Below are 23852 nucleotides of genomic sequence, written 5' to 3' on the forward strand. Positions count from 1 at the left end.
CACAGAAATTTATGTCGCTGATTTTAGCTTGAAAGATTTGGAAAGTGGATTATGAATGCGAGGAAATGTATGAAAATATGACCTGTAAGAAATCAAAATCAAAATCTTTCAAATGTGATGAAAGACCACAGGCATATTATAATTTTTCGCAATCGCACTTGTCAGCATTTTCTATCATAGCTCTTAGAAGCTCTCCTATATTTTCCGTGTGGTCATACACAATTTATACAAGCTTACTACTGTAGTTACAGCGAGTTAGAGAAAGTGCAAGAAACCTTTTTTTCACCTCTGCATCTAGAGCCTTCATCCTCTTTGTTGATTTGCCAAGAAACTAACAAATGCTGTTAGAGATGAAAAATACTTTTCATATATACAAGTCGTTTACTAGCAATAACTATGCATTCTTCGTTCATTCCCGGGGGAATCATTCATACAGGTTAAAATAATGTTGAGATTAAGTGGGCCTAATGGCGACGCGTTTGACGTAGCATGAATAATATGGGCCGCTAAGCTGAAAGCAACAGCAAGAAACTGGTCAGAGGACCAAAAATATCTATATGTAAGACATGCCAGGGCGCTACAGGAGGATCAGCAGCATACAAACCCACCTTAGAATTATGCGGCGGCTAAGAAATCTGGCAGTCGAGACAAGATCGAACGAAGCTCCGAACATCAGCATGAAGCTCGGGCCAAAACAGGTGCACTGAAATTCTGCGAAAAGTTTTATCTATTCCTAGATGACCACCTAGGAGAGACGCATGAAAATAGGTTAACACCATAGGCCTCAAGACAGCTGGAACAACAGCCTTTTGGGCTCTGCCAGAAGTTCCTGTAAAATACAACATGCCACTCTCCTCAACATAGGGAACAGCCTTCTTATCATGAAGATATCTCTAAGTACCTGCTGGCAGAGGGCGTCCTGATTCTGATATTCCTTGATGTTAAAATAGGATTCAGGAAAAAATTTAAAAGCAGTGATAAATTTAGTAGCATCAGATGAGCGGGGTTCCAAGGGCTCGAATTCATTGGTGCAAAACATGTGAAAGAGAGAGTCAGCTATAACATTATCTTTGCCTGGAATGTGATGGATGACAAACTGAAATCGTGATCACCTCAATATCCAACGACCCAGCTTACCCAGCTGATGAGGATGATTAAAGAGCCAACTAAGGGCTCGGTTATCAGTAAATAAATCAAACTCCCGAGCATCAAGATAACTTTCGAATTTTTCTAGGTCGAACAGGCAAGCCAAGGCCTCCTTCTCATAGACACCTAATCGCTGCTCAGACTCCGATAGCGAGCGACTAGCATAGGCAATGGGCCTAATCTGGCCTTCCTCAAGGTGTCCTAGGACGGCTCCAAGCGCATTGTGCGAGGCATCAACCTGGACGGAAAACCGTTTACTAAAATCGGGTAGAATGAGCACTGGGGGTGAAGCCATACAAGACTTCAGCGCCTGAAAATATTTCTCTTGTTCGGGGCCCCACTCAAAAACTGAATCCTTCTTACGTAAGATATTTAAGGGAGCAGATAAGTAAGCAAAATTATTACTGAATCTGGAAAAATAACCTAACATACCCAAGAAGTGCTGAACTCCCTTCTAGCAGGCACTGGTGAAAACTTTGATTCAAGTCAATAACCGAAAAATATCTAGCCTTACTTGATGCTGAAGGGCAGACTCGACATTAGGGAGCGGATAAACATCATCTTTAGCAATTTTATGGTTCAAAGGAATGTAATTATGCACCATACGCCAGCTCGCACCGTCTTTTTTACGCACTAAAAAGTAAGAGTGCAAAAATCAGATGTAGAAGGTGAAATTACACCAGCGGCTAAGAGCTTATCCACGATGTCACGCATGGCCTGAAGTTTAGGGGGAGAAACCTTGAGATATTTAGCGTGGACAGGAACTTCTTCCTTTAAATAGAATTTATAGGGCAAAATATCACAACATCCTAATTTAGAGGTGATAACATCGGAAAAGGCGTGAACTAGGTCGGCAATAGCCTGCCCTTGAGCAATGCTATCAGCATCGCGACACTCAAAAATAACAGAATTACTAGGCTGCGATCGTAAAGAAACTTTCACATAAGGGGCAAAGTCAAACCGGAGCTCACGCTGGCCCACATCCAGGACGCAGCGAGTCTTTCTCAAAAAATCTAAACCCAAAATAAAATTAGGTTAAAGACCAGGAACAACAAGAAACTTCCAATTCCAGGAAAAATGTTTAATCTTAAAGTGAATAACCACGAATGTATTTGCGCGATGGCACTCGCCATTCGCCACACAAATATTAATCTGGTTTTCAGAAAATACACGAAAAGAAAATTTAGGAAATGTTTCAATTAAGGTCTGGAGAAATGTCTCACTAATAGCCGATCATGTAGCACCGGTATCAACAAGAGCCGAAAAGAAACGCTCGTGAATACACACGGGCAAGAAATTCAGAGAAACAGAGTTAGAGGCTTTCCTATAAAAGAACAGAAACGACCTCTTTTCTGTCCTGTCAATGGCCGTTTCCTGGACAATTACTCCGGTAATGACCCAATTCCCTACAAGAAAAACATCTACGTGCGTTAACATCAACGCGTGTCTGATCACAGTCCTCATTCATATGTCCAACACGCAACAATTTGCGCAGCAAGCGCAAGTGAATGTTGGAGCACCCTGTACTTTCTACGCCGGAGTGGCAACAGTGCCGCCAGTAAAACGCCCACGTTGCTGCGTAGTCCTAAGAGGCGGGGCAGACGGGCGGCCACGGGGACCCGCTGTCAAATCTACGTGGTGGCAAACGCCGCGCACGTGAGCTGTCATGAAGGCGAGGCAAAAAGGGGGAATGCTGACGACTATTATCTTCATGCGTGTGTAAAACACGAGCGTCAGCATCGTGTGCGTCACTGCCACGAAAGTCTGAAGTAACCTGTAAGCTGTGAAATTCCCTGTCACGAACACATACGTAGACCTAGGGGGAGGCGAGAACTCAGCCTCGTATTTAGACACCGCTAATAACAGCTCCTCTACCTCACTACCCGAAGCACGCAAAGCATCAAAGGTGGTAGGTGGAGCTAACATACCACAGTGGGTGAGCGCATGGGGCGCAAAGTTGCCTAAAATAAGCTGTACTAATTCGGACTCAGCCATGTCAATTTCCAAAACATCGGCCTAGGAAACAACCTCATCAATGTAATGAGTGACTGACTCATTAGGACGCTGAAACCTGAAAATCAAATCGCGCTTACACACGTCCATGACGCGCGGCGGACACATTGCACAAAGTACCGACGTCTTAAAAGTATGAAAATCTACCTTCTGTACGATAGCCTCTGTTAGTCTAGACACATACACGCCAGTACTTACTAAGCAGAGCTTTCCTAAAGGCGCCAGCTGACACCAAATTCAATTTAGCGAGGCGCTCAGCCTGTAGAAAAGAATCTAGAATAGGCCTAGGCTCACTACCACTCAACACAGGAAGGTATTTCAGAACAGAGAAAAACAATTTTTGAGAAAAGAAATTATCGGGAGCCGGACTTACTTCCAGTGTGGCCTGCGCCGACGGAACACCAGACGAGACGTTACTGACCTCGCGTATGAACTGAACTGCCGGACGCGCATGTCAGCCACGGTGTCGCTCGCTGAGGCAGGCAGCTGGTTCTCCTCGAGATACCGTATCAGCTCGTCGCGGTGAAGCCGGTAGATCCAACTGACTCCCGAGCCGCTCATGGTCATGAAAGAAAACAAGCAAAACACAGCAAAACCACTGCTGAAGCAGAGTAGCGCAGAAATTTTAGCCACGACAGGGGGGTCACAACTGAAAACTAAGAAAAACAACAAGGGGTCTTTGCAGTAAGACCGACGGCAATGGTATGCTGGTGCTGCAAGAAATAAAGTCATTGGTATGCAAAATAACAAAGCAATTTATTTATAAAAATATAGAGACAAAACATGCGTATATATATAAGTCGTTTACTAGCAATAACTATGCATTCTTCGTGCATTCCCGCGGGAATCATTCATACAGGATAAATTAATGTTGAGATTAAGTGGGCCTACTGGCGACGCGCTTGACGTAGCATGAATGATATGGGCCGCTAGGCTGAAAGCCACAGCAAGAAAGAAATTACAATTACCATTACGACGCGGCTTGACAAGAAGTGTCCAAAGCCATTGTGGCGTGCCCATATACAACCGCAGAAAAACAATATTACACAAGCTACAGGTAGTACTTGGCGTGAGCAAAAGAAACTAAGGCAATGAACTAAATCAAGCAATGACCTGAAGGGTCCAAGATGGCTTACAGACATTACAAATCATGGCAAAAATGCAAAGGTGAAAGCGCAGCCACAACGCGCAAGCAAGAATAAGAGAACATACTAATTACAGAAGCTAAGTTTCACAGCAGAGTACATACCACAACGCGACGCCAACCCAAGTGACAGCCTTCGAGTCAGACGACCGAGAGACTGCGGAAAATAAGCCTGGGTGCCGGGCTTATATAGGCCAGGAACAATACACGTCAGAGGGCGCTGGTGGCGCGGCGGTGAAGGGAGGAAGAGCGGGGGGTAGGAAGGGGTGGTTGGTGAGGAAGGGGCAAGGAGGGAAGGGGAAAGGAGGAGAAGGAATGCTGAGCAGTGCCCGCACTGCTTCAGTTTGATGTAACTTACAGATCGTGAAAAAGCACAATTTAACTTGTGGGCATAAAAGTGAACAAAAATAATTTGATTACAAGACTGCTCTAATTTTTGTCTGCAGTGAACCATGCTCTCCAGACATCACGACAGCTCCATCTTAAGTCTGGGCTGCTAACCATTTAAAGTCTTAAAAAATTTTGGTGGCATTTTGGTAAAGTCCATTAGCTGTTTTATCATCACTGGTGTCCATAACTTTAAAATATCTCAACATCCCTATTTTGTGTAACATAGCATAGTACTGATGATAATTGTGATTTGACTGCTATTTTGGTTGTCTCATCCAAAATCAGTACCACAAAGGTGACTCAGATATTTATTTTTATTCCATTCAGTCATTTGGACAGAGTAAACAGAAAGTCATTCTGGATGTCACTCTTCAAGTTGCAACTCTTGCATGTTAAATAGTTTTTGGTATCCTAGGCTTCTTTATTGCAGTTGACAAAAGTCTCGTCAGTGTTCTCAATCTTTGTTGTACTTACACAGGCTGACTGCACCAGCACAACATGCTTATTTGAAAGAATTATAATTTAGGTAAAAGGTTTTGACTGTATTTGTGCAAAGAAGTGGGCTCCATTGTCACATGAAGTGGAACATGGGCGGAAGCATTTCCGAGTCTGTAATTAGCACAGAACGATTACAATGCTTTTCAGTATCACTCTTTACTGTGCCCCAGCCTCTATATTTGTCTTTGGCCTGACTGTCAGTAATACAAGTTGATATGGGGTTGGTTCCTGCATGCAGGACTTTGAGACCTCTCTATTGGTCTTTAAGCACTTAATGGGGCCATAGTGGTTGAGTGGCTAGACCACACCCCCCCTCAAAGGTTATCATGGTTCAATTTCCCGTGAGTCAAACACAGATTTTTTTACTCTCTTAATTGAGGAACCCTGTGGACGTTGAAATGTGCTGGTGTTTTCCCAATACTCCTCTTTTCTCCCGTCAGTCATTTCATGAGTGCTCTATTCTTATCTTACCACCTGTTTTTGTCTGTAATGTCTTGCATGTCAAAGATATATTAAGGCTTGATTTAACAGTTTATCCATCCATCCATCCATCCATCCATCCAAGCACTTGTGTAATACGAATAAGGTAGCTGGTTGTGTCACATCAGCTTATTCTATTTGTGCAAATGATTAATTTATCTGAGCTTTGAATGATGTATGCCATATTCTACCGAACTTGTTGACTGGACATTGTTCCCGATAATTGAATGGAAGCAGTACTGTTTAATGTATATTGGCATGAAGCCGGTGTAAATGTGAGAAAGCTCACTAGTAAACCCATTCATCTAGCATTCTGCGAAGCTTTTATAAGGGGTTTTTTTACACACGTGTTCACTTCCTAAATGTAGCTTAGAATCACAATAGAGCCATTTAAAGTGTGGCATATAAGTTAAGCAAATTATTACTTTTTTTTTTCCCACAGTAGACGGTGATTTGCTGAAAGAATCTTCTATGGCTTGGCTGTCCAAATTTCAAGTACAGGCAACAGGAATAGTTCACTTCACCATTGGCGTTTCTCCAAGCCATACTATTAAACTATCGTCAGGTTTGTGAAAAAATATATGCACATTTTCTTGCAGTTATTTTTGCTTCTTCGTTGTTAAGCACTATAGTAGTTGTAACAACCATAGTTATAGTAACCCATAGTTATGTAAACTTGGTGCTTTTGATGGAATTGCTACTAGTGATATTTAAAAAATTAAATAGCAAAATTATTATTATCAGTGATGTAGTTTTGAACATGACACTTTATGCTACTTAAGCCTAGCTCTACACAGTGTGCTGAGAAGCTCAGTTTTCTGTTTTCTTTGTTCAGGTGCTTATCATTATTGTTGGACCTAAGTTAAGGTACTAACTGACATTAAAGATATCTAGTTATGGTTGTACTATGGTTAAAATTTCTAACTAGGAGATTTATTCCAAAAATATTGTAATTTTAGTGCCGGCGACAACTCTGGGCTGAATTGAAAGGGAGATAGAAATTATAAATTTCGTATTTCAATGAAAAATATTAAGAAACAAAAAAGGTTGATATAAGGTTAGTCAGGGCAAATTGAAACCAAGACTTGGTACTAAGTTTGACATTGAATTACTGGAAAGATATGGTTTGTGTTACTAGACAAAAAATTTTTTCAGAGTACAAATCAAGGCCCTCCCTTTCATAAGTCATGTTCTGAAAGTGATATTTGATTACAACAGTTTTTATGAATGATTGATTTGTCTCAGACCAAAGTATTACTTGCCCTGCAAAATTGACTTTATTATGTATATGACCTTTTAGAATGGCTTTGTTAACCCTACAACATATTTTAGGAAGGTGCAAAATCTTAATTTTTTTTTTACACTGTGAAATTCAATTGAATAAATATTAACTGAATTCGGCAAATACACTTATCAGGTTACGGAATGTAAAGCAAAGTGAAGATGTATGATAAAAGAAATATGAAATATAAAGCAAGTTCTTTTTAGTACATATAAACTGTTTAAATTGTCTTTTGCACTTTGTAACTTGAGGTGGAAGAACACAAAAAATAACACTTTGTCAGCCGAACTGATACTTCTGTGCGGAGGCCTTTTAATTCCTACTTCAAATAACTTCAGGATTATAAGCACGACAAACTATAAGTAACACCTTTTTAATATGCTATCTACTGTTATTGAGAATATACTCGTGTTTTCACATTGGCATCTGCAGTCGATGAAATAATTACTCTTAAATTTCTTCATTGAATAGTAGAGTTAAAATTCTTTAGTTCGAGTAAGACTTCTACAGTAGGCACAGGATATCTAGAAGCTTGGGACACGTCACAGATTTACAGTGGTGGGGGGATGCAATAAAGGAGGGAGGGAACAAGGTGGGGAGGCAACCATCGAGTCTATATTGTAACTAAAAACATTGACTACTCACCGGCCCTATTCGGTGCTCTCTGGCAATGGAGCAATGCCTCTATTTTGTCTTTTCAATAACCCGTATTACAGTCGTCATCACTACTATCACTGCCGCTGTTACTGTCCACACCTCCTAGGTTAATAATAAATGGATCAATTTCTATGTCGAAATGTGCATCCCAGTCATAGTACTCGTTTTCAAGTTTTTTTACATGCTCGCAGTATGGTATCCAGTCTGTGCTGCCCAAACTCTGCAAGGGGCGTTCCATTTCCGGCAAGTGCAAGAGTTGGTTTTTTTCAGCCAGCAATAAGTATCTTTCAATTTTTGTTTTAAAGGCAATTATTATTTGTCGTGCCCACCGCTAAAGCCCTCGGCTGTTGGTGGGCATGTTACAATATTAAATAAATAAATAAAATAAATAAATAACAGTATTTTGTCATCCTTGAAGGCGGATATTTACCTCATTAAGATATTCGAAAAAATCAACAATAAAAGCCAGGGTGACCTTGAAATCATCTTCGTACAGCTGAGGGAACTGGGGGGCGTAACCACTGGAAGAAATAAACGCCTTAATTTCTTCAAAAAGTTCCCAAACACGTGAAATAGTTTTTCCACGGCTTAGCCAGCTAACATCTGTGTGAAGAATTAATTTGGAATGTGGAGCAGACAAATCTTGTAGGAATACTTTCAGCAGGCGTTTGTTCAGAGGTTTTGCAGCAAGGAAATTAATCACTTTCACAATTACTTTGAAATGCTCTGGTATTTCTGGAACTGACTGAAAATGACTAGCTAAGCTTTAAACAGGAATCAAGCAGTGTAATGGATGAAAGAAGGAAAGCGTTCATCTTTCTTCAAAAGTGTAACAAATCCCTTGTTTTTGCCTACCATTGAAGGTGCGCCATCCGTAACCACACATACAAGCTTTGACACATCAATTTCATTATACACGAAGAAGTTTGTAATAGCTGTGTAAATGTCTTGACCCGTAGTTCAACCTGATAGGGGTAGAACTGTCAAAAATAAACTATCAACTGTCCCATGACTATCAATGCAACGCACGAAGCACATTAGTTGAGCTACCAAAGCAAAATCGGTGGACTCGTCCACCACTAGCGAAAAATAAACACACTCAGACATTTTTTGCAGAGTATTTTCCTTGATTTGAGCTGAAATAACATTAACACATCTGGCAACTGTATCGTTACTTAAAGGAACATATTTTGCCGCATTTATCATAATACTTCGGTATTTTTCAGGTATTCTTTCAACAAGAGTTGTCACTGCTGAAACAATACAGTCTTTGACCACCTCTCCAACTGAAAATGACATTCCTTGCCGAACTAGTTTGTTAGACACGTCTATGGATACTTCTGTAGAAAGCTTATTAATATTACTGTTGGATGAAAACCGTTTTTGCTGACATTGAAACTTTATCTTTAAGTCACTCACCTTATGCAATTGTGCGTCTGAATTTACTTGATATTCCTTCATGAACACACTGTGATGAGTTTCGTGATGTCTTTGACAGTTTGCTTTTCGAAATCCAGATAAAGAAGCCGAACAGAGTAGGCAGATTACACTAGTATTATCATCGTTCTGCACTACAAGATAATCAGTCTCCCAGGTTTTCTGAAATGAGTACGTTTTTTGTTTCTTCCATTCGCTGCCCTTATTTGAAACCACTACCGATGATGTCAATGTCTCTTCTTCATTCCCAGTACGTTTCCTAACAACAAATTTATCCATTATAACAAACCATAATCTCACACTTCATGTTACTGTGCTCGGTGCGCAGAAAAATATATGTATTGTCACGGCAATCACAATGGTACGCGCCTTGCTATCTATTGTGTGAAGCCCGAAATATTTCAAGCGAGTGGGACACACCCATGCTGATCTGAAACCTCTCGGCAAAGTTTTGTACCACATGTGTTGCGAGCGAGAGCATATCAACAATACAAGAAAATCAGTATATGTATATATTTTTTTAAATGTGGAATAAGGGTGTTCGCGAGCACTTTTTGACCATAACTATTCGAGCACCATTATTCCTTCCGCGAGCACTCGGGTTTTCTTGAGCACCTGGTTGAGTACGCCTGCTATAGAGAATCATTTTGGAGCGTAGTAAAAAAAGTCCTCAAAATAAAAAAAAATAAAAACATTTGTCAAAAATAAATTTACAAACACATGTATAGTATGAAAATTACAAATCTTTATTATCAAACAATATTTACATAAAAAGTGATTAAATGCCTAAGTCGTCATTGTAAATTATTCCGGATCGGAATCGCTGGAAGTTAAATCGCCATCTTCTAAGTCGGAAGAAGCTTCTTCTAGTCCGAGATCCGTCTGCAGGATTAGTGCGTTCATCGGTTTTTTTGTTGAAAACCAAATTTTTATGTATATTTATAATTAGGAGAATATATATTTACCAGCTTGCTTATCAAAATTTGGTCGCCAGTATTTTTAATTAAATTATTTTAAATTGATTTTTGGGAAAAAATTTTGTTCACTTGTTTTTTTAAAATAAAATAATGTCTACATCACGGCAATTTATATGAAGATTCAAAAAAATCACGGTTGCCGTTACGCACTTGGCCGCACCTCTTAGCAGCCAGGTGTAAATAGGTATGATTTCGATACATTTATACGTTCATAACGTTTATACGTTCATAACGTTTATTTATTACTCATATATCAAATTAAAGCTATTTTTTTTCTATTTATTATCATATATGGTTGCCTAATTAAATCCACCCGCAAATAAGGGTTGCTGGCTGTTAAACATTATAAATATTTAAGGTAGAGTGAAAGAGAGTTAGCGCGTAACATAATTTGTCAGACGAGGATAGCGATTGCTGGCTGTGCGACGCTTTTAAGCCATTGCGCATGCGTCGAATGTTAGTGTTCTCAACTTAACAGCTGTAGCATTTTTATTCTTACATAAAAACCATGCTGTTTTGGAGTTCGTAATGTACAACGTTTTATATTTACATTGGTCCATCTAAAAATTATTAAATTAATTAACGTAAAATAAAATTGATAAACATGAAGTCGTGTTTTCTGTGTAACGAAAAAATCAAAGTACTCGACTTTAATAATGCATCATTCAAAAACTGCTCGCTTATGTTATTGTTTCGTCGTAATAAAAATATAAATATCATGACACTTTATTTACAATTGAATCTACTAATGATTTTGGATATCATACAGAGTGTCTAAAAAAAATTACAGTTCTAAAGCAAAAAGATAAAGAAGAATTTAAAGAGTTTTGCAAAACACAAACCGTAAATAAAATTTCATTTGAACTTAAGAATAATATATAAAAATAATAATAAGAATAATAGGTTATAGTTACAAAATAAATGACACAGTGCTAACTTGGAGTATTTTTTTGTTAAAATTGATTGTTTTTTAATCTCTTATTATTATAAAAATAAATTACTGCATTTTTCAAAAAAATTAAATATTTAACAAATTTAATTAATGATTAAAAAATGTAATGTTTTTTTTAAATTAATTAATATTAATAACATAAAAAATTACCTAATGCATAATTTGAAAAAAATTAATAATTAAAAAACTCCACTAATAAATTTCAAAAAAAAATTAATTTAAAAAAATGAATTGATTAATTTAAAAATAAGATTAAATAAAAATATTAAATTAAAAATAAATTATTTATGTTTATTTTTATGGAAAAACACGGTAACGTAGTACAATCTACTAATTTATAATATATTACATTTCTTAGACAGGTAAAATTTATCAGGTATTCGGACCTTTTTGAACCTTTTTCAAACAAACAATAAAATCATTCAGCAGTATAATGTTTTAGAAATAAATACCGACTTTCTCAGTTGACTATGCGTTATATCTTTACAAAAAAAATATGTCACTGTCTTTTTGATACAAATTGTCTTTCTACACATACATTTACTTTGCAGGAAGAATCAATTACTCTCCCGTGGTTGAGAACACTAACATTCGACGCATGCGCAATGGCTTAAAAGCGTCGCACAGCCGGCAATCGCTATCCTCGTCTGACAAATTATGTTACACGCTAACTCTCTTTCACTCTACCTTAAATATTTATAATGTTTAACAGCCAGCAACCCTTATTTGCGGGTGGATTTAATTAGGCAACCATATATGATAATAAATAGAAAAAAATTAGCTTTAATTTGATTTATGAGTAATAAATAAACGTTATGAACGTATAAATGTATCGAAATCATACCTATTTACACCTGGCTGCTAAGAGGTGCGGCCAAGTGCGTAACGGCAACCGTGATTTTTTTGAATCTTCATATAAATTGCCGTGATGTAGACATTATTTTATTTTAAAAAAACAAGTGAACAAAATTTTTTCCCAAAAATCAATTTAAAATAATTTAATTAAAAATACTGGTGACCAAATTTTGATAAGCAAGCTGGTAAATATATATTATCCTAATTATAAATATACATAAAAATTTGGTTTTCAGCAAAAAACCGATGAACGCACTAATCCTGCAGCCGGATCTTGAGACTATTCATTTGCATTCTCTGTTATTTGCAAAATATCATCTATTTTTAAGGCTGTTTGATCTCCATCAAATCCTTTTGGTTTCAAAAGACCATCGAAAAACCAACCACAATTTTCAGGACATCATTTTATGCAATTAGCATCAGTTGCATGTCAAACACATTTAATTGACATAAATTGTGGGTAAAATTTTTTGCTTCATTGATTTCCAACATGGTGGTATGTATTTGAGTTAAATCTTCAGACTTTTTAAGGAACTTCTCACTATCTTCTTTTGCAGAAAAATTCTTCAGGAAAATTTGATATCTTGCGTCGTTTACTTTAGTACAATGTTTGATACCATACATAGCCACCGTAAATTATTGAACAATGTCCATTTTTTCACTAAGAAAAATGTCAGCTTCGTCAGTTAATGAAACAAAACATTTTTGGTGTGGCTTGTATTTCGAAAATATTTTAAACAATCTTACATTTCCTCTGTTGTATAATGCAGTCCTGTAATCAGAACCTGTGTATGCATGAAAAGCAGGTAGACTTAGGCACAGATTAAATCTTAATTTCAATGCTAGTTCCGTGCAATTGATACAATTGAGGTCATTACTACTTTTTTTCTTGGTCCCTGAACTAGCAAGCCAAATATCAGAATCAGGAATTTTATGCATATTGCCACGTAAAATTATCAGAGCATCTGGGTCAACAGATTTTATTAAAATTCTTGAACCTGGTGCTGCTTTGTAAGCGTGGAAAACTATTCTTGTATCCGCCTCTTCGTGATAACACTCATAATTGTTTTCTGTTGTTTTTATAATGCAATTTTGTTGAGTTATATAAGAATAGCAGTGTTCTTCTACCGTCAAAATTTTTTTTATTATTATTCCTAAATGGTTGTTTTGCCAGTAGTTAGCTAAAAACTGTACTTAAGCATCTTCAAAACGATAATTTTTTGAGACACTGCAAAAAATCTATAGGCCTAGTTTGTTGAGGACCAGAAATGTTGAACAGAATGTCGAATTCCGTAGATTTTGACGTTCACAATCTTTGATTGATCGTGCAAAAAACTGTCAAAATTTAAATGAATTTCGTCAGCAGTTGATGAACAAAGTTTAATGAGCATTGACTCCGCAATTTTTTCAAAAATTTGAGGCCTTGAAGAACTGATCAGGTGCAAGTAATAAAATCCAGCGATGATCTCAACGTTAATATTCGTGGGCTCAACCATTTCGACCTGAGATTTTAATGTTTTAGCTAATGTTGACTTGTCAGTATTAAACATTTCGCCAGCACATGAGAAAAGAGCATGCGGCATCTGTGCTAGCGGAAAAGTCAAGCAATCTTCAACATTAATATTTTATTAATACTTATTCCAAGTAACCGACCAAAAATGTCACATTCGATCTTCAACAATACTTTTTTGGTTTTGTTTTTGTTTTTATTTGTTAATACTTTCATAGCACATTTAGAAGCGAAGTTCAAGATTTAGTTTCGAGTAATTGGTTTTTCAATCTTCCAGACTCGGAGTTACATTTAGAAGTAAAGTTTAATTTTTATTCATTACCAATTGACTTCGTGTTTAGCAGAAAATTTGTGACATTTTCAGATGCTGATTTTCCCGTTGAAATGTTAAATATCATATTTCGATCAATGGTGTCTTCAAAAGGGTTCATCATATTTTTTATGGCGTCAATAATACTTTGAAAACTTTTTTTGTCCTTTTTAATCAAATTTTATTGTAAGGCGTGTGAAGTATCAACTTTTCGTGACAATTTAACATCATCCTTCACACTCGACAATATTTGTGTCCTTGTACTGTGGCTGAGCGCCCATCTTTGATGCGCTGATAATGAATTGACAGCAAGATTGTCAGATAATTGGTTGCTAGCATCAACATTAATGGTCTGCTCCAAAGTAAAATCAACAGGTGATCTAGCGAAATTTGTTTTAGTACGACGATTTCCAAAAGCACTGCGGCGAAATTCAGGAACTAAAGGTGAGTTCTCCGCTTGCAGTCTTACTAAGTTATTATTGTTGACTTGCATAATTAGGCTTATTTAGTGCAAAAAATAAGTCACACATATCAAAAATAGAATCCATGTACAGCTCAAACTTACTTGTGCGAATACTTATTGAAAAACGCAGAAACAAGTTAATAAACTCACAATATTGGTAATAGAATTGGGCAAATTACTATGATTTCCGGTCAAAGTCTGCTTGCAAAATTCTTTATACCGGATTAAAATACGATTCAGTAAATCGGGTAATTCTGTTGGCTCGTTCCCAGCAGATTGAGTCTAATTGTAAGGTACTTCAATAAACGCTCGTAGTAACTCATCCAAAATTTCGCCAGATACATTTGTTGATAGATTTTTTTTTAAATGTCATATTTGTAATGCGGCACTCATAAGTGGATGTAATCGTTTACATCTGTTAAAATGCTTGCTATCCAAACAACTGTTAGCAGAGACTGCAGCTAATACTTCTGCTGAAACTAATACATCAACGAAATTTCCAACAGCTTTGAAAAATGACATTTGCATGTGGAATGCTCCGGGATTTATGAAAATATGGTCGAATTTAGGCTTTTCTTTGTTTTGGATTTGCATCGCCATTTTTGCGATTGCTAAATCGTATTTTGCGATGATTTGATTTTGTTGGCATTTTTCAGCTATTTCATTAGCCATATTGAGTGTTTCATCTACAATGGCACATGAGGTTGGAGAAGATTTAATTTGAGGTAAATATTCGATTTTTTGAATTTCACTCTGATCCGTAGGCACCATGCAGTTATAGCCTAACCACATTGGAATGAAATTGAATTGCGATAAAGACATTATCCAGAAATATTTTTAGTTATTGCAATTTCTGTAGTGCCTTATCATACATCAATTCTATCAATAATTGAGTCTGCAGGACGAAGTTGCATAGTTATTTTAGGTTTTGGAAAATATTGCTGAACCTCTCTTGAAATCACACTAAAACGTCTTCGTTTACGATGTGGTCCCTGTTCACCTCGGTCTTCATCCAGCAGAGAAGTTAAACAATTTGCATCTTCCATGTCTTGAAATTCAGAACAAGGAAACTGATATATGATACCAACCGTATCATGCATAGTATCTTTTCCCGAATTTGTGTCAACAAAACGATCGAAATTGTCAAACGCAACATGGGTACTGCAACATGGGTACTGCATCCATTTGCCGCGGTGATACCGGTCGGTATAACCCTGTTATCTTGAAACGATGTATATGTAATCTCTGTTTTAAATTCTTCTGCTAAATTATACCCAATTGTATGGCCATACCTGTTCAGGAATGGTAATAACTTGTCGAGAATTTGTCAAGGATTTTACTGCTAGTCCAAGAGTAATATTTTTTGCTGTTTTACATTGACCTTTGCTAACTGCGTAAATAGTATCGCTACAAATAGATTTTACTCTTAATTTAGTTTCTTCACAGTCTTTATGAGCAAAGTCAGGTCCATTTATAAGATTTTCCATAAAATCAAGCAGTTTTTTAGGAATTTCACATACTCCTCGAATGACATCATCAGCGGTTAGTCGGCTGGGTAGTGGATGAAGATCTATCTGTTTAATACAATTCGTTAATTGATATGCAACTTTTTTAAAAAAAAAATTGTATTACTTTCGTGAAGAAATGTTATGTCATTAGCCATTATGGAAATACCAGTGTCTGCTTTATAAACTATTTTTTGATTACACGGTCCTTTAGATGCCTCTATTATTAACTTGTCCCCAAAATGTTTAGGTAATTTTTTTTCCCAGCATTTCCGGTTGATAATCTTTAAAATCATTAAGATTTAGTTCATTATCTCCTAATTCTAATAGTAAAGCTTGATACCGTAGAAACAATTGAATGAAATACATAACTTCACTGTTTTATAAAATTTCACACTCATTAAAATAGACTCAAAAGCTAATCTGTGACCTCATCTATATTGATGCCATCTGGAATCACCTTTTTCTTCGGTACACCGCTTTGCTTTTGTTTGGTATGCAGCATAACATGGTTTGTGATAAGCAATAGTTTAGGTTTGATAGAGTTTTTGAAGAGTCTCCGAATCACGAAGTTATCTGCTAATGTTCTCAGTTATTTTGTAGTTTCATCACTTTGAGGATACACAAGATTCAGTACATGACTGATGTTGACGAAGTTGATGCTGTGTCCATAAGAATTACCTTAAAATAAATAATGTCTTTAAAAATAATCAACATCCAAAATTAATGCAAACTAATGAAAAGATTTTTTATAAATATTTCTTAACTGTTAATAAAGAGCTTTCAGATATTAAGAAAAATTTGTTTATAATTAATGAATCATAAGTTTGTCGGCGTAGTTGAGTCGTTGTACTGTAAAATACTGTCAATGTCAATGAGTGACATGTCACTGTCACTGGCAAAGCATCGTTTTCTATGGCAGCAAGGAAGCCAGATAGTCATAAAACAACATGGCGCCTGCGCATCAAGTTTTCGACGAATTGCCAAATAATCGTTAAATATCTTCGTAATCTTAGTGATTTGGATGCTAATTAATATTGTAAATTGTAAATCGCTAGTTTGATAAAAGATTAGAGAAATTACAGTTTAAGTTTTATTTCATGATTAATATTGAACTGCTGCCTGATGAATCCCCATGTTTTGAATAGCAGTAAACATATATATGAGTATTGTAATTACTGCGTATCAATAATTCAGTGAAATCAGTAAAACTTAGATTGTTTCAGTCATTTTAACGTTTCAGTCTACATTTCTTAAAATAATTACAAAATATTGAATTATAAATAAACTTATTACCATGTCAACACTCTCCAGAGAAGGAGTTCTTACATCAGCACTACGTTCTTCTTCTGCAATAGATGGTGGACTTGGATTTTCAATAGCTGAAGAAGTACTGGGTTGCACCTGAATATATAATTTAATTAATTAAATAAAATATTAACATATTAAATTTTTATGTAATTCTAGAGTTAAAAAATAATAGCTTTTGAAGTATTAAATTCACTTTGATTAACAATTAATTTTAGTTAAATAATTGACAATATTCTTATGAATAACATTTCAAAAGATTATATGATAATAATGAAAAGTGAAATTAATTATATACTTACATCAAGATTTTTAACAAATGCATTATAATCCTCAATGTATTTTTGTTTTAAACAGTCACTTTTTTTAAACATGAGTGATAACCTACCAACTCTAATAAATCTATGTTGAATTGTACCTTCCCTTTAGATCGTCTGTATGCTAATTTTGAATAGCAACAATCAAATTTTCAGTTATTAAAATCAATAACAGAATTTTTCAATCCACATAAAAAGCACTTTTTTGTCATTTTCAATTTTTTTCACAAGACATGTGTTTATCACAACGCACTACGCTCCAAACTATTTCTTCGTCGTCTATACTACAAATAGGAAGCATGCGCTTTCTCTCATATTTTACAGGCAGGTAGCATGCAGCTGCTATGCTACATCCTCCTTTATCGTATGAAACAGCACGAGCAACGCTTCTCTGTCACACATATTTACCTGCTCCAATTTTTTAAACTTTAAAGCCAGGCTACCATTATCTATGAACAGATTTTCACGAGCCTTTACTACTTACTCACTTACGATTTTACTACTTTACTCGCAATAAAATTACCTACATTTTAATATATATTCATCGTGGTAAGCATATGAGCACAATTACCAATATCAATTTACCTGTTTGTATGCGGCTACCAGGTAATAGGGAACAGATAAAGGTAAGCTACCGATTAACTGCATAGAATGAATGTTGTATTTTTTCTATTAGACTATGAGTCGTTTGGCAACCAAGACAGTCAAATTTAAAAAAAATAATTATTTTTTATAATTTTAATTAATCATAGCCATGAACATTTTTTTTATTACAACCCTATTTGTATACGTTCACAAACATATTTTATTTGTTAAAATATAATTTTCACCTGGTTATCAAATTGGTGAAGGTCGATCTTACTTGGGATCTGAGACTATAAATGTATGTTTTTATGACTGTGGGGTTAAGTGACAGTGTTAAAAAGCTGAACTTTCATTTGGTAGGACTCTGCTTCAAATTACGGTTGGCCATCCTGGTCTTCCATGCTTTCAATAAATCACTTCAGTCGAAGGTGGGATGATTCCTCATTGAAGGTCTTCGCCAATTCTTCGCATCTGAGGTAGTGGGTTGCAAGTAAAATTGTATGGTAAAATGACCATAAATTTAGATTTTGTTTGTTTGTTACTAGAATTAAATGTTTTTAATCTTTACTAGTTAAAAAAAACTGTTGTGTTTAATAGAATAGAGAAATAAACTTTAAAAACAAATTATACATTTGACAGCACTTGCATTTATGGTATATGTCATACGGTCATGTTTTTTTGTGTATTATATTTGCACTGATTCACATATTTCCTAACTATCTCCTTAGTACAAAAAAAAACACTATTTGTTGAAAGGCTGTAGTTTTGGGTCAAGAACACAGTATAATTACAGAACTGAAAAAAAAAAAAGGTACGTTTATAATTTTGTATGATTTTACACATAAATCTTAAAGGTTTACTAGGCCCAAATAGCAGTTGCTACAACCTGTCTCAAGATCTCCAAAAATTTAAATCTTTAAATACTTTACAGTACTTCTAAGTGCAATAATATTAAAGTAATTACTTGAGATAAATTTTGATTAAAGAGAGTTTTAGTAATTAAACTTATTCAAAGATGCTTGCATAAAAATCTAAATTAATAAAAAAAATTCTGACTTATTTATAATTTTATAAAGATTTATTTACCTCTTGGTTTATGTAAATTAGTTTAATGTTTCCTAAAAGTATTTGACTTATCTTTTGGTCATTCAAATTTTTCTCGGGCATTGGCAAGTTTCAGTCTCAAGGTTGTAATTGGTTGGCTTTAACTAAGTGAGGAATTGTGAAACAGTAATACTTTGGATTCTTGTTTTTGAGGACCAGTGTTTGAATAGTGACCACGCCATCCTGATTGCCACTTGCCTTGGTCCCAGCAAATAGTGGGGTGGTTCCTTACTATAGGCGAAGGGTTGGCATACTTCCGAGTGAGATGAGCCAAATAATAAGTAATAAGATTCTCCAATTTTTTAGAATAGCTGCAACATGTATTCCATGTATGTATTCCATGTATCCCATGTATCTACATGGAATTTTAAGATGATTAAAAAAGGGTATAAAAATAATTCATCATAAATTGTTAAAAATAAACACTACTTGGAAAAACAACACGTAAATGTGAAAAAAAAAATATTTAATAGTAATTTGAAAAACTCTACTGATAAAACCCTAATTAATTGAATTAAATAATCATTAAAATAAAAAGCTTAGCAATTGTGGGGTGGTGAGGCAGTGCGATGGTAGGGGTGCGAGTGCGCAGATTGAGGATTTTCCTTATGAGTGTTCCATTTTATTTTGTTAGGCTTTTTTTGTTCTATGGAGCACAGTGGGTTATTAGAGCGGTAAAATCCTATACAAAGAATCGCATGTGGCTTGTGGTCTGCCGACCTCTGCAATAGGTCATGGCCCAGTTTTCCTGGACTGTGTTGTGATTTCATCATCTCTGATGACCTGGCTGTCATGTGGCATTAAACCTAAATTAAGAAACACACTGAAGACAAATGCTGGGATTGTACCTTACTGTAAGCTACATGTGTAAAGTTACATTGTTTTCAATGAGACTGAAAACATGAATGAAAATATGTTCCCTTCAGATGAACTTTCCATCTCCGGGAGCCAGCTACTTTGTAGGATGCGATCAAAGAGAGTTAGCGTTGCTGTTGACGACGTGGAATTGGCCAATGTAGATAAGCTAATGGTCTACAAATCCAGCAGCGATGAAGAAATGGTTGCAGAGAGACTGAGTTGTGAAAACTTTCTGCTGCCCCGGAACTCTGCGTGGTGAGCTATCATCTCTTCTTAACTGTAAACTCTTTTAACTTTTGCAGTGAATTTATGAATGACGGATTAACATCTTTTCAATGTTGAGGTTCTTAGGAGACAGTGAGGTATGGTGATATGAGGGTGGAGTTTTAGGGGGGGGGGGGGGATATATGGGTATGGGAAACAGGAGTTCCCGGAGAGCAACTACCGGCTCATAATAATGTCTGTCACATTTCCCAATTGCAAAAAACTGTATTTGACTATGTTAAGAATGGAACTCGCGATTCTCTTGGTAGGACATGAGCTGATGGTTTTTTGTGGGGAGTTTTTCTAGTTACCCTACATACTCTTTTCATCAGTGCCACTTTTCATCTCATCGACTCTTATTGTCACTATTGACCTTAACGTCAGTGTGACATTAATCCATAATTAAAAAACATTTCATTTAATTCTAAACTCATCCGTATTTTCCCTAACACTTATTGCTTGTATATTACATTTTATTTCTAACACTAAGTGAAGATCATTGCTTCCAAAATTGCCCTAGTTATTTATTTATTCATTTCCAAAATGTTTGAGAAATTAATGGATCTATAGCATCTTGCCCGATGGTCATTATGGAACTAGCTACTTGAACCATCTTAGCTCTGGTACTCAGTCCACGGTGTACTGTAATATTTAATTAAAATTTAATAGCTTTTATGGTTCTTTTTTTTTTTTTTTTTTTACATAAGTGTAATGCACAGTTTCAACTTGTGGAGACACAGGTATAAATTGAGTGCCTGGCTTTTCCTTGTTGGCTTAACCATGTTTGCAAACCAGTGGTCTAACATTTAAGCTCTATAATTCTTACTCTCATTCTGATGTTTACCTTTTATTTATGTGTGGTCACCATTTTATTGAGAGTATCTTCCCACACCTTATTGCATTTTATCACCAAAACTGTTAAATTCCTGAACACTGCCGACATATTTTGTGCCAGTTCAGCCTGGCACCACAATGATAACACTGGCTTGCATATTGTACATTCACAATCTCATATTTGTGTGTTGTCAGGATACTAGGAAAATTTAAATTCCATCTTTGATTTAGATGAACCAATTGTAAGGAAGTAGCTAGGGTATAAAGTGTGCCTAAACTGTTGGCTTGGAGCTGATTCAGCATGTGCAGTTCCCATGACCTTCTTTAAATTTGGTTTAAATTGTCCAAAATGAGGGTCTAGAAGGGATATAATGTCCTGTGATTCAGAGCTGTCAACCATTACGGCTTTTCCGTAATTATTACGAAATTAACACTGAATTACGAAACATTGCTGGTTTATTACGAAAACAAGGGTTTGTGCTGCATGGTAACGGAAAAAAAATTCAATTTCTGGTGTGTCTGTTTCGTGAACGCAGTTCGAATACATCACGTGATTGCGCAAATAATGGAAATAATAAGTGTGTGAATATACTGTCGAAATGAGTAGAACTTTTTGTTTGTTGACTACTTACATCACAATAATTTTTGTATGGTACTTTGGCTAACCTGTGTTGTTTTAATTTCTTTCTTGAAAGCCATTTTTTTTCATCAAAGTGTTTTTGTCGTATCTACAGACGTGAAAATTTTCAATGTTTTTGGATAGTGTTGTGTTCTTCAGTGCCGGTTGTAGAAATGAAGCATGTGACAGAACAATGTGTATCTGGGGGGAAGAAAACGCAATTCTTCAGAACTTTCGACCTAACTATTCAAAAGAATGGCCGTGCTTCATCTTCAAATGTTTCGGAATGCCACACATTTTGTAATGTATGCACGTGTGACTTTTCGATTGCTCATGGTGGAAGGGATGACTGTAGACGGCATATTGAATCAAAGAAACATGCGGAACATTTTATAGCTGTAACGAGCAATAAATCTATATCATAATTTTTCGCTACATCTGAAGAAACGAAAGTTAACGCAGAGTTGTTGTTTACAAGTTTTCTGGTAGAACACATTTTACCAATAGCAGTAGCAGTAGCAGTGGTTCTGAAATCCTGAAAGGCAGGGCAACACTATACAGCCCTTCAGCACTTTTACAATGTGTCTGCTTGAACAGTTCTTTACATACAGTGTCATCTTGGGAGAGATACTGCTTCTGTGTAAATTCCTCCAGCTCCTAAAACCTTTTCATTACTTTTTCTGGGAGAGAAATGTTGGTCACCATGTATGTGAAAAAAGGTTGAGGTTTTACCATATGCTATCTCCACCTTTAATGTAAGGACCCATCCTACTACTGAGTTAAAGGGCCATTGTAGAGCCTTCTAGCTTATCACCAGTCAGTAGTTGTGGAAACAAGTCTCCACCAAGAAGCAAATCTACAGGACCCGAGATATCAAATAAGGGTTCAGCTAGTTTAAGGTAAACAACAGACTTAACAGCTGAACACTGGGCAAGCTATTAGCAATTCGAAGGATGAAGGCATCGAGAGCAAACTGAAGACTTGTCTTCACCGACTGGCTAATTACTAATTACCACTAAAGTGTATGAATTGGCAACATTCACTGGTATATTGGATAAACCTACTATGGGTAGGTGAGAATTCTTGCGAGGCAGACTTAAACACTGAAAATATCTTTCACTGATATAATTGGCCTGGCTGGCAGAGTCTAGCAGGGCCTGAAATGTATGTGGGTTTCCACGTACGTCATGAATTTGAACTTGGGCTGGTGACAACAAGACTGTTGACATTGAGTTCACAGCACAATAATAGGTGACAGTGAATAAATTTGAGTTTGGATTAACATCTAATAGAGTTGGCTGTTCCTCTGCAGAGTCTGGGGCAGCATCAACATTTCCATCTTCACAAGTTTCATCCTTGAAATGTAAAACTGAATGACGCGAACCACAATGGTGACAGTGTGTACCCACAAGGCAGTTCTTTGACTGATGTGAAGGGCTGAGCTGGTTGAATTTGGAGCACCTAAACACTAGATGTGCACTGTTGCACATATTGCAGGAGGATGTCTCAGACTGGGCAAGGAAGGAATTTTCACTTTGGTATTTGGGAGGAACAGTCTTACGAACAGGTGCAAAAGAGGGGAAATATTTCTGTCAAGTGGGCTGTGTTGTTGGTACCTTTTCCCAGGATGATATTATCGCATCTTTAGCACAACAGTGCTTTTCTAGAAATTCTGTGAATTTGACCAAGGACGGTAAATTTAAGGTACACAAATCTCTCGACATCTGTGAGGCTGGCATTTGTGGTCACAAGTGTGGACAGGTTGGCAAAACTCACCCACTCCCTAGGGTTTTAATTTAAATGTCGCAGGACTATTTTCGGCAAAGCAACAAGGGAATTCTTTGTTTGCTCTTTTATGTCTTTCACTCTCTTGTCAGTACTAAGGGACTCAACGGCGGTCATTACTGAACAGAAATAATTTTCAAATAAAATGCTGTGAGTTACATGGGATTCAGGATCAAAACCCCAAATTGTGTCTGCTGCAGCCTCCACAGTGAGATAGTCAGCGTCAAAACCAGCTTTCACCGGCGCAAGTTCATGAGCCATTGCAAGAAATAGGCCCTTTGTAATTTGAATCCTTCATCGCATTGTGTGCAAGGTCCGCCGCACGTTTAACCCGGTCTTCAGCAAACCTAAGGCGTAATAACGCCGACCGAACATCTGTCATATTGTGCTGATATTGTTCTGAAAGACGTACTATTTATTCAATTGACGTCAAGGACAAAGTTAGCGACTGAACATTACATAAAGAGGCAGCATCGAAACCCAAAGGACAAAGGTAGCAACAGTACACTCGAAGGAGATGTCATTGACCCTGAACAACAAGGATAGATGATGGTGACGA

At 36.5% G+C, this 23852-nt stretch overlaps 1 protein-coding gene across 1 annotated transcript in view; it reads left to right on the top strand.

Annotated features, from left to right (window-relative positions):
- The window catches only part of LOC134527397 (protein hobbit-like), a 619824-nt gene that overhangs the window by 269510 nt on the left and 326462 nt on the right, over positions 1–23852 (top strand). The window contains exons 15-16 of the mRNA XM_063360060.1: positions 6114–6236; positions 19860–20046. Of these exons, the coding sequence (XP_063216130.1) occupies positions 6114–6236; positions 19860–20046 (310 nt within the window). The remainder of the gene's footprint in view (positions 1–6113; positions 6237–19859; positions 20047–23852) is intronic.

The sequence above is a fragment of the Bacillus rossius genome, chromosome 1 (assembly GCF_032445375.1).
Source record: "Bacillus rossius redtenbacheri isolate Brsri chromosome 1, Brsri_v3, whole genome shotgun sequence".
Taxonomy (NCBI): Eukaryota; Metazoa; Arthropoda; class Insecta; order Phasmatodea; family Bacillidae; genus Bacillus; species Bacillus rossius.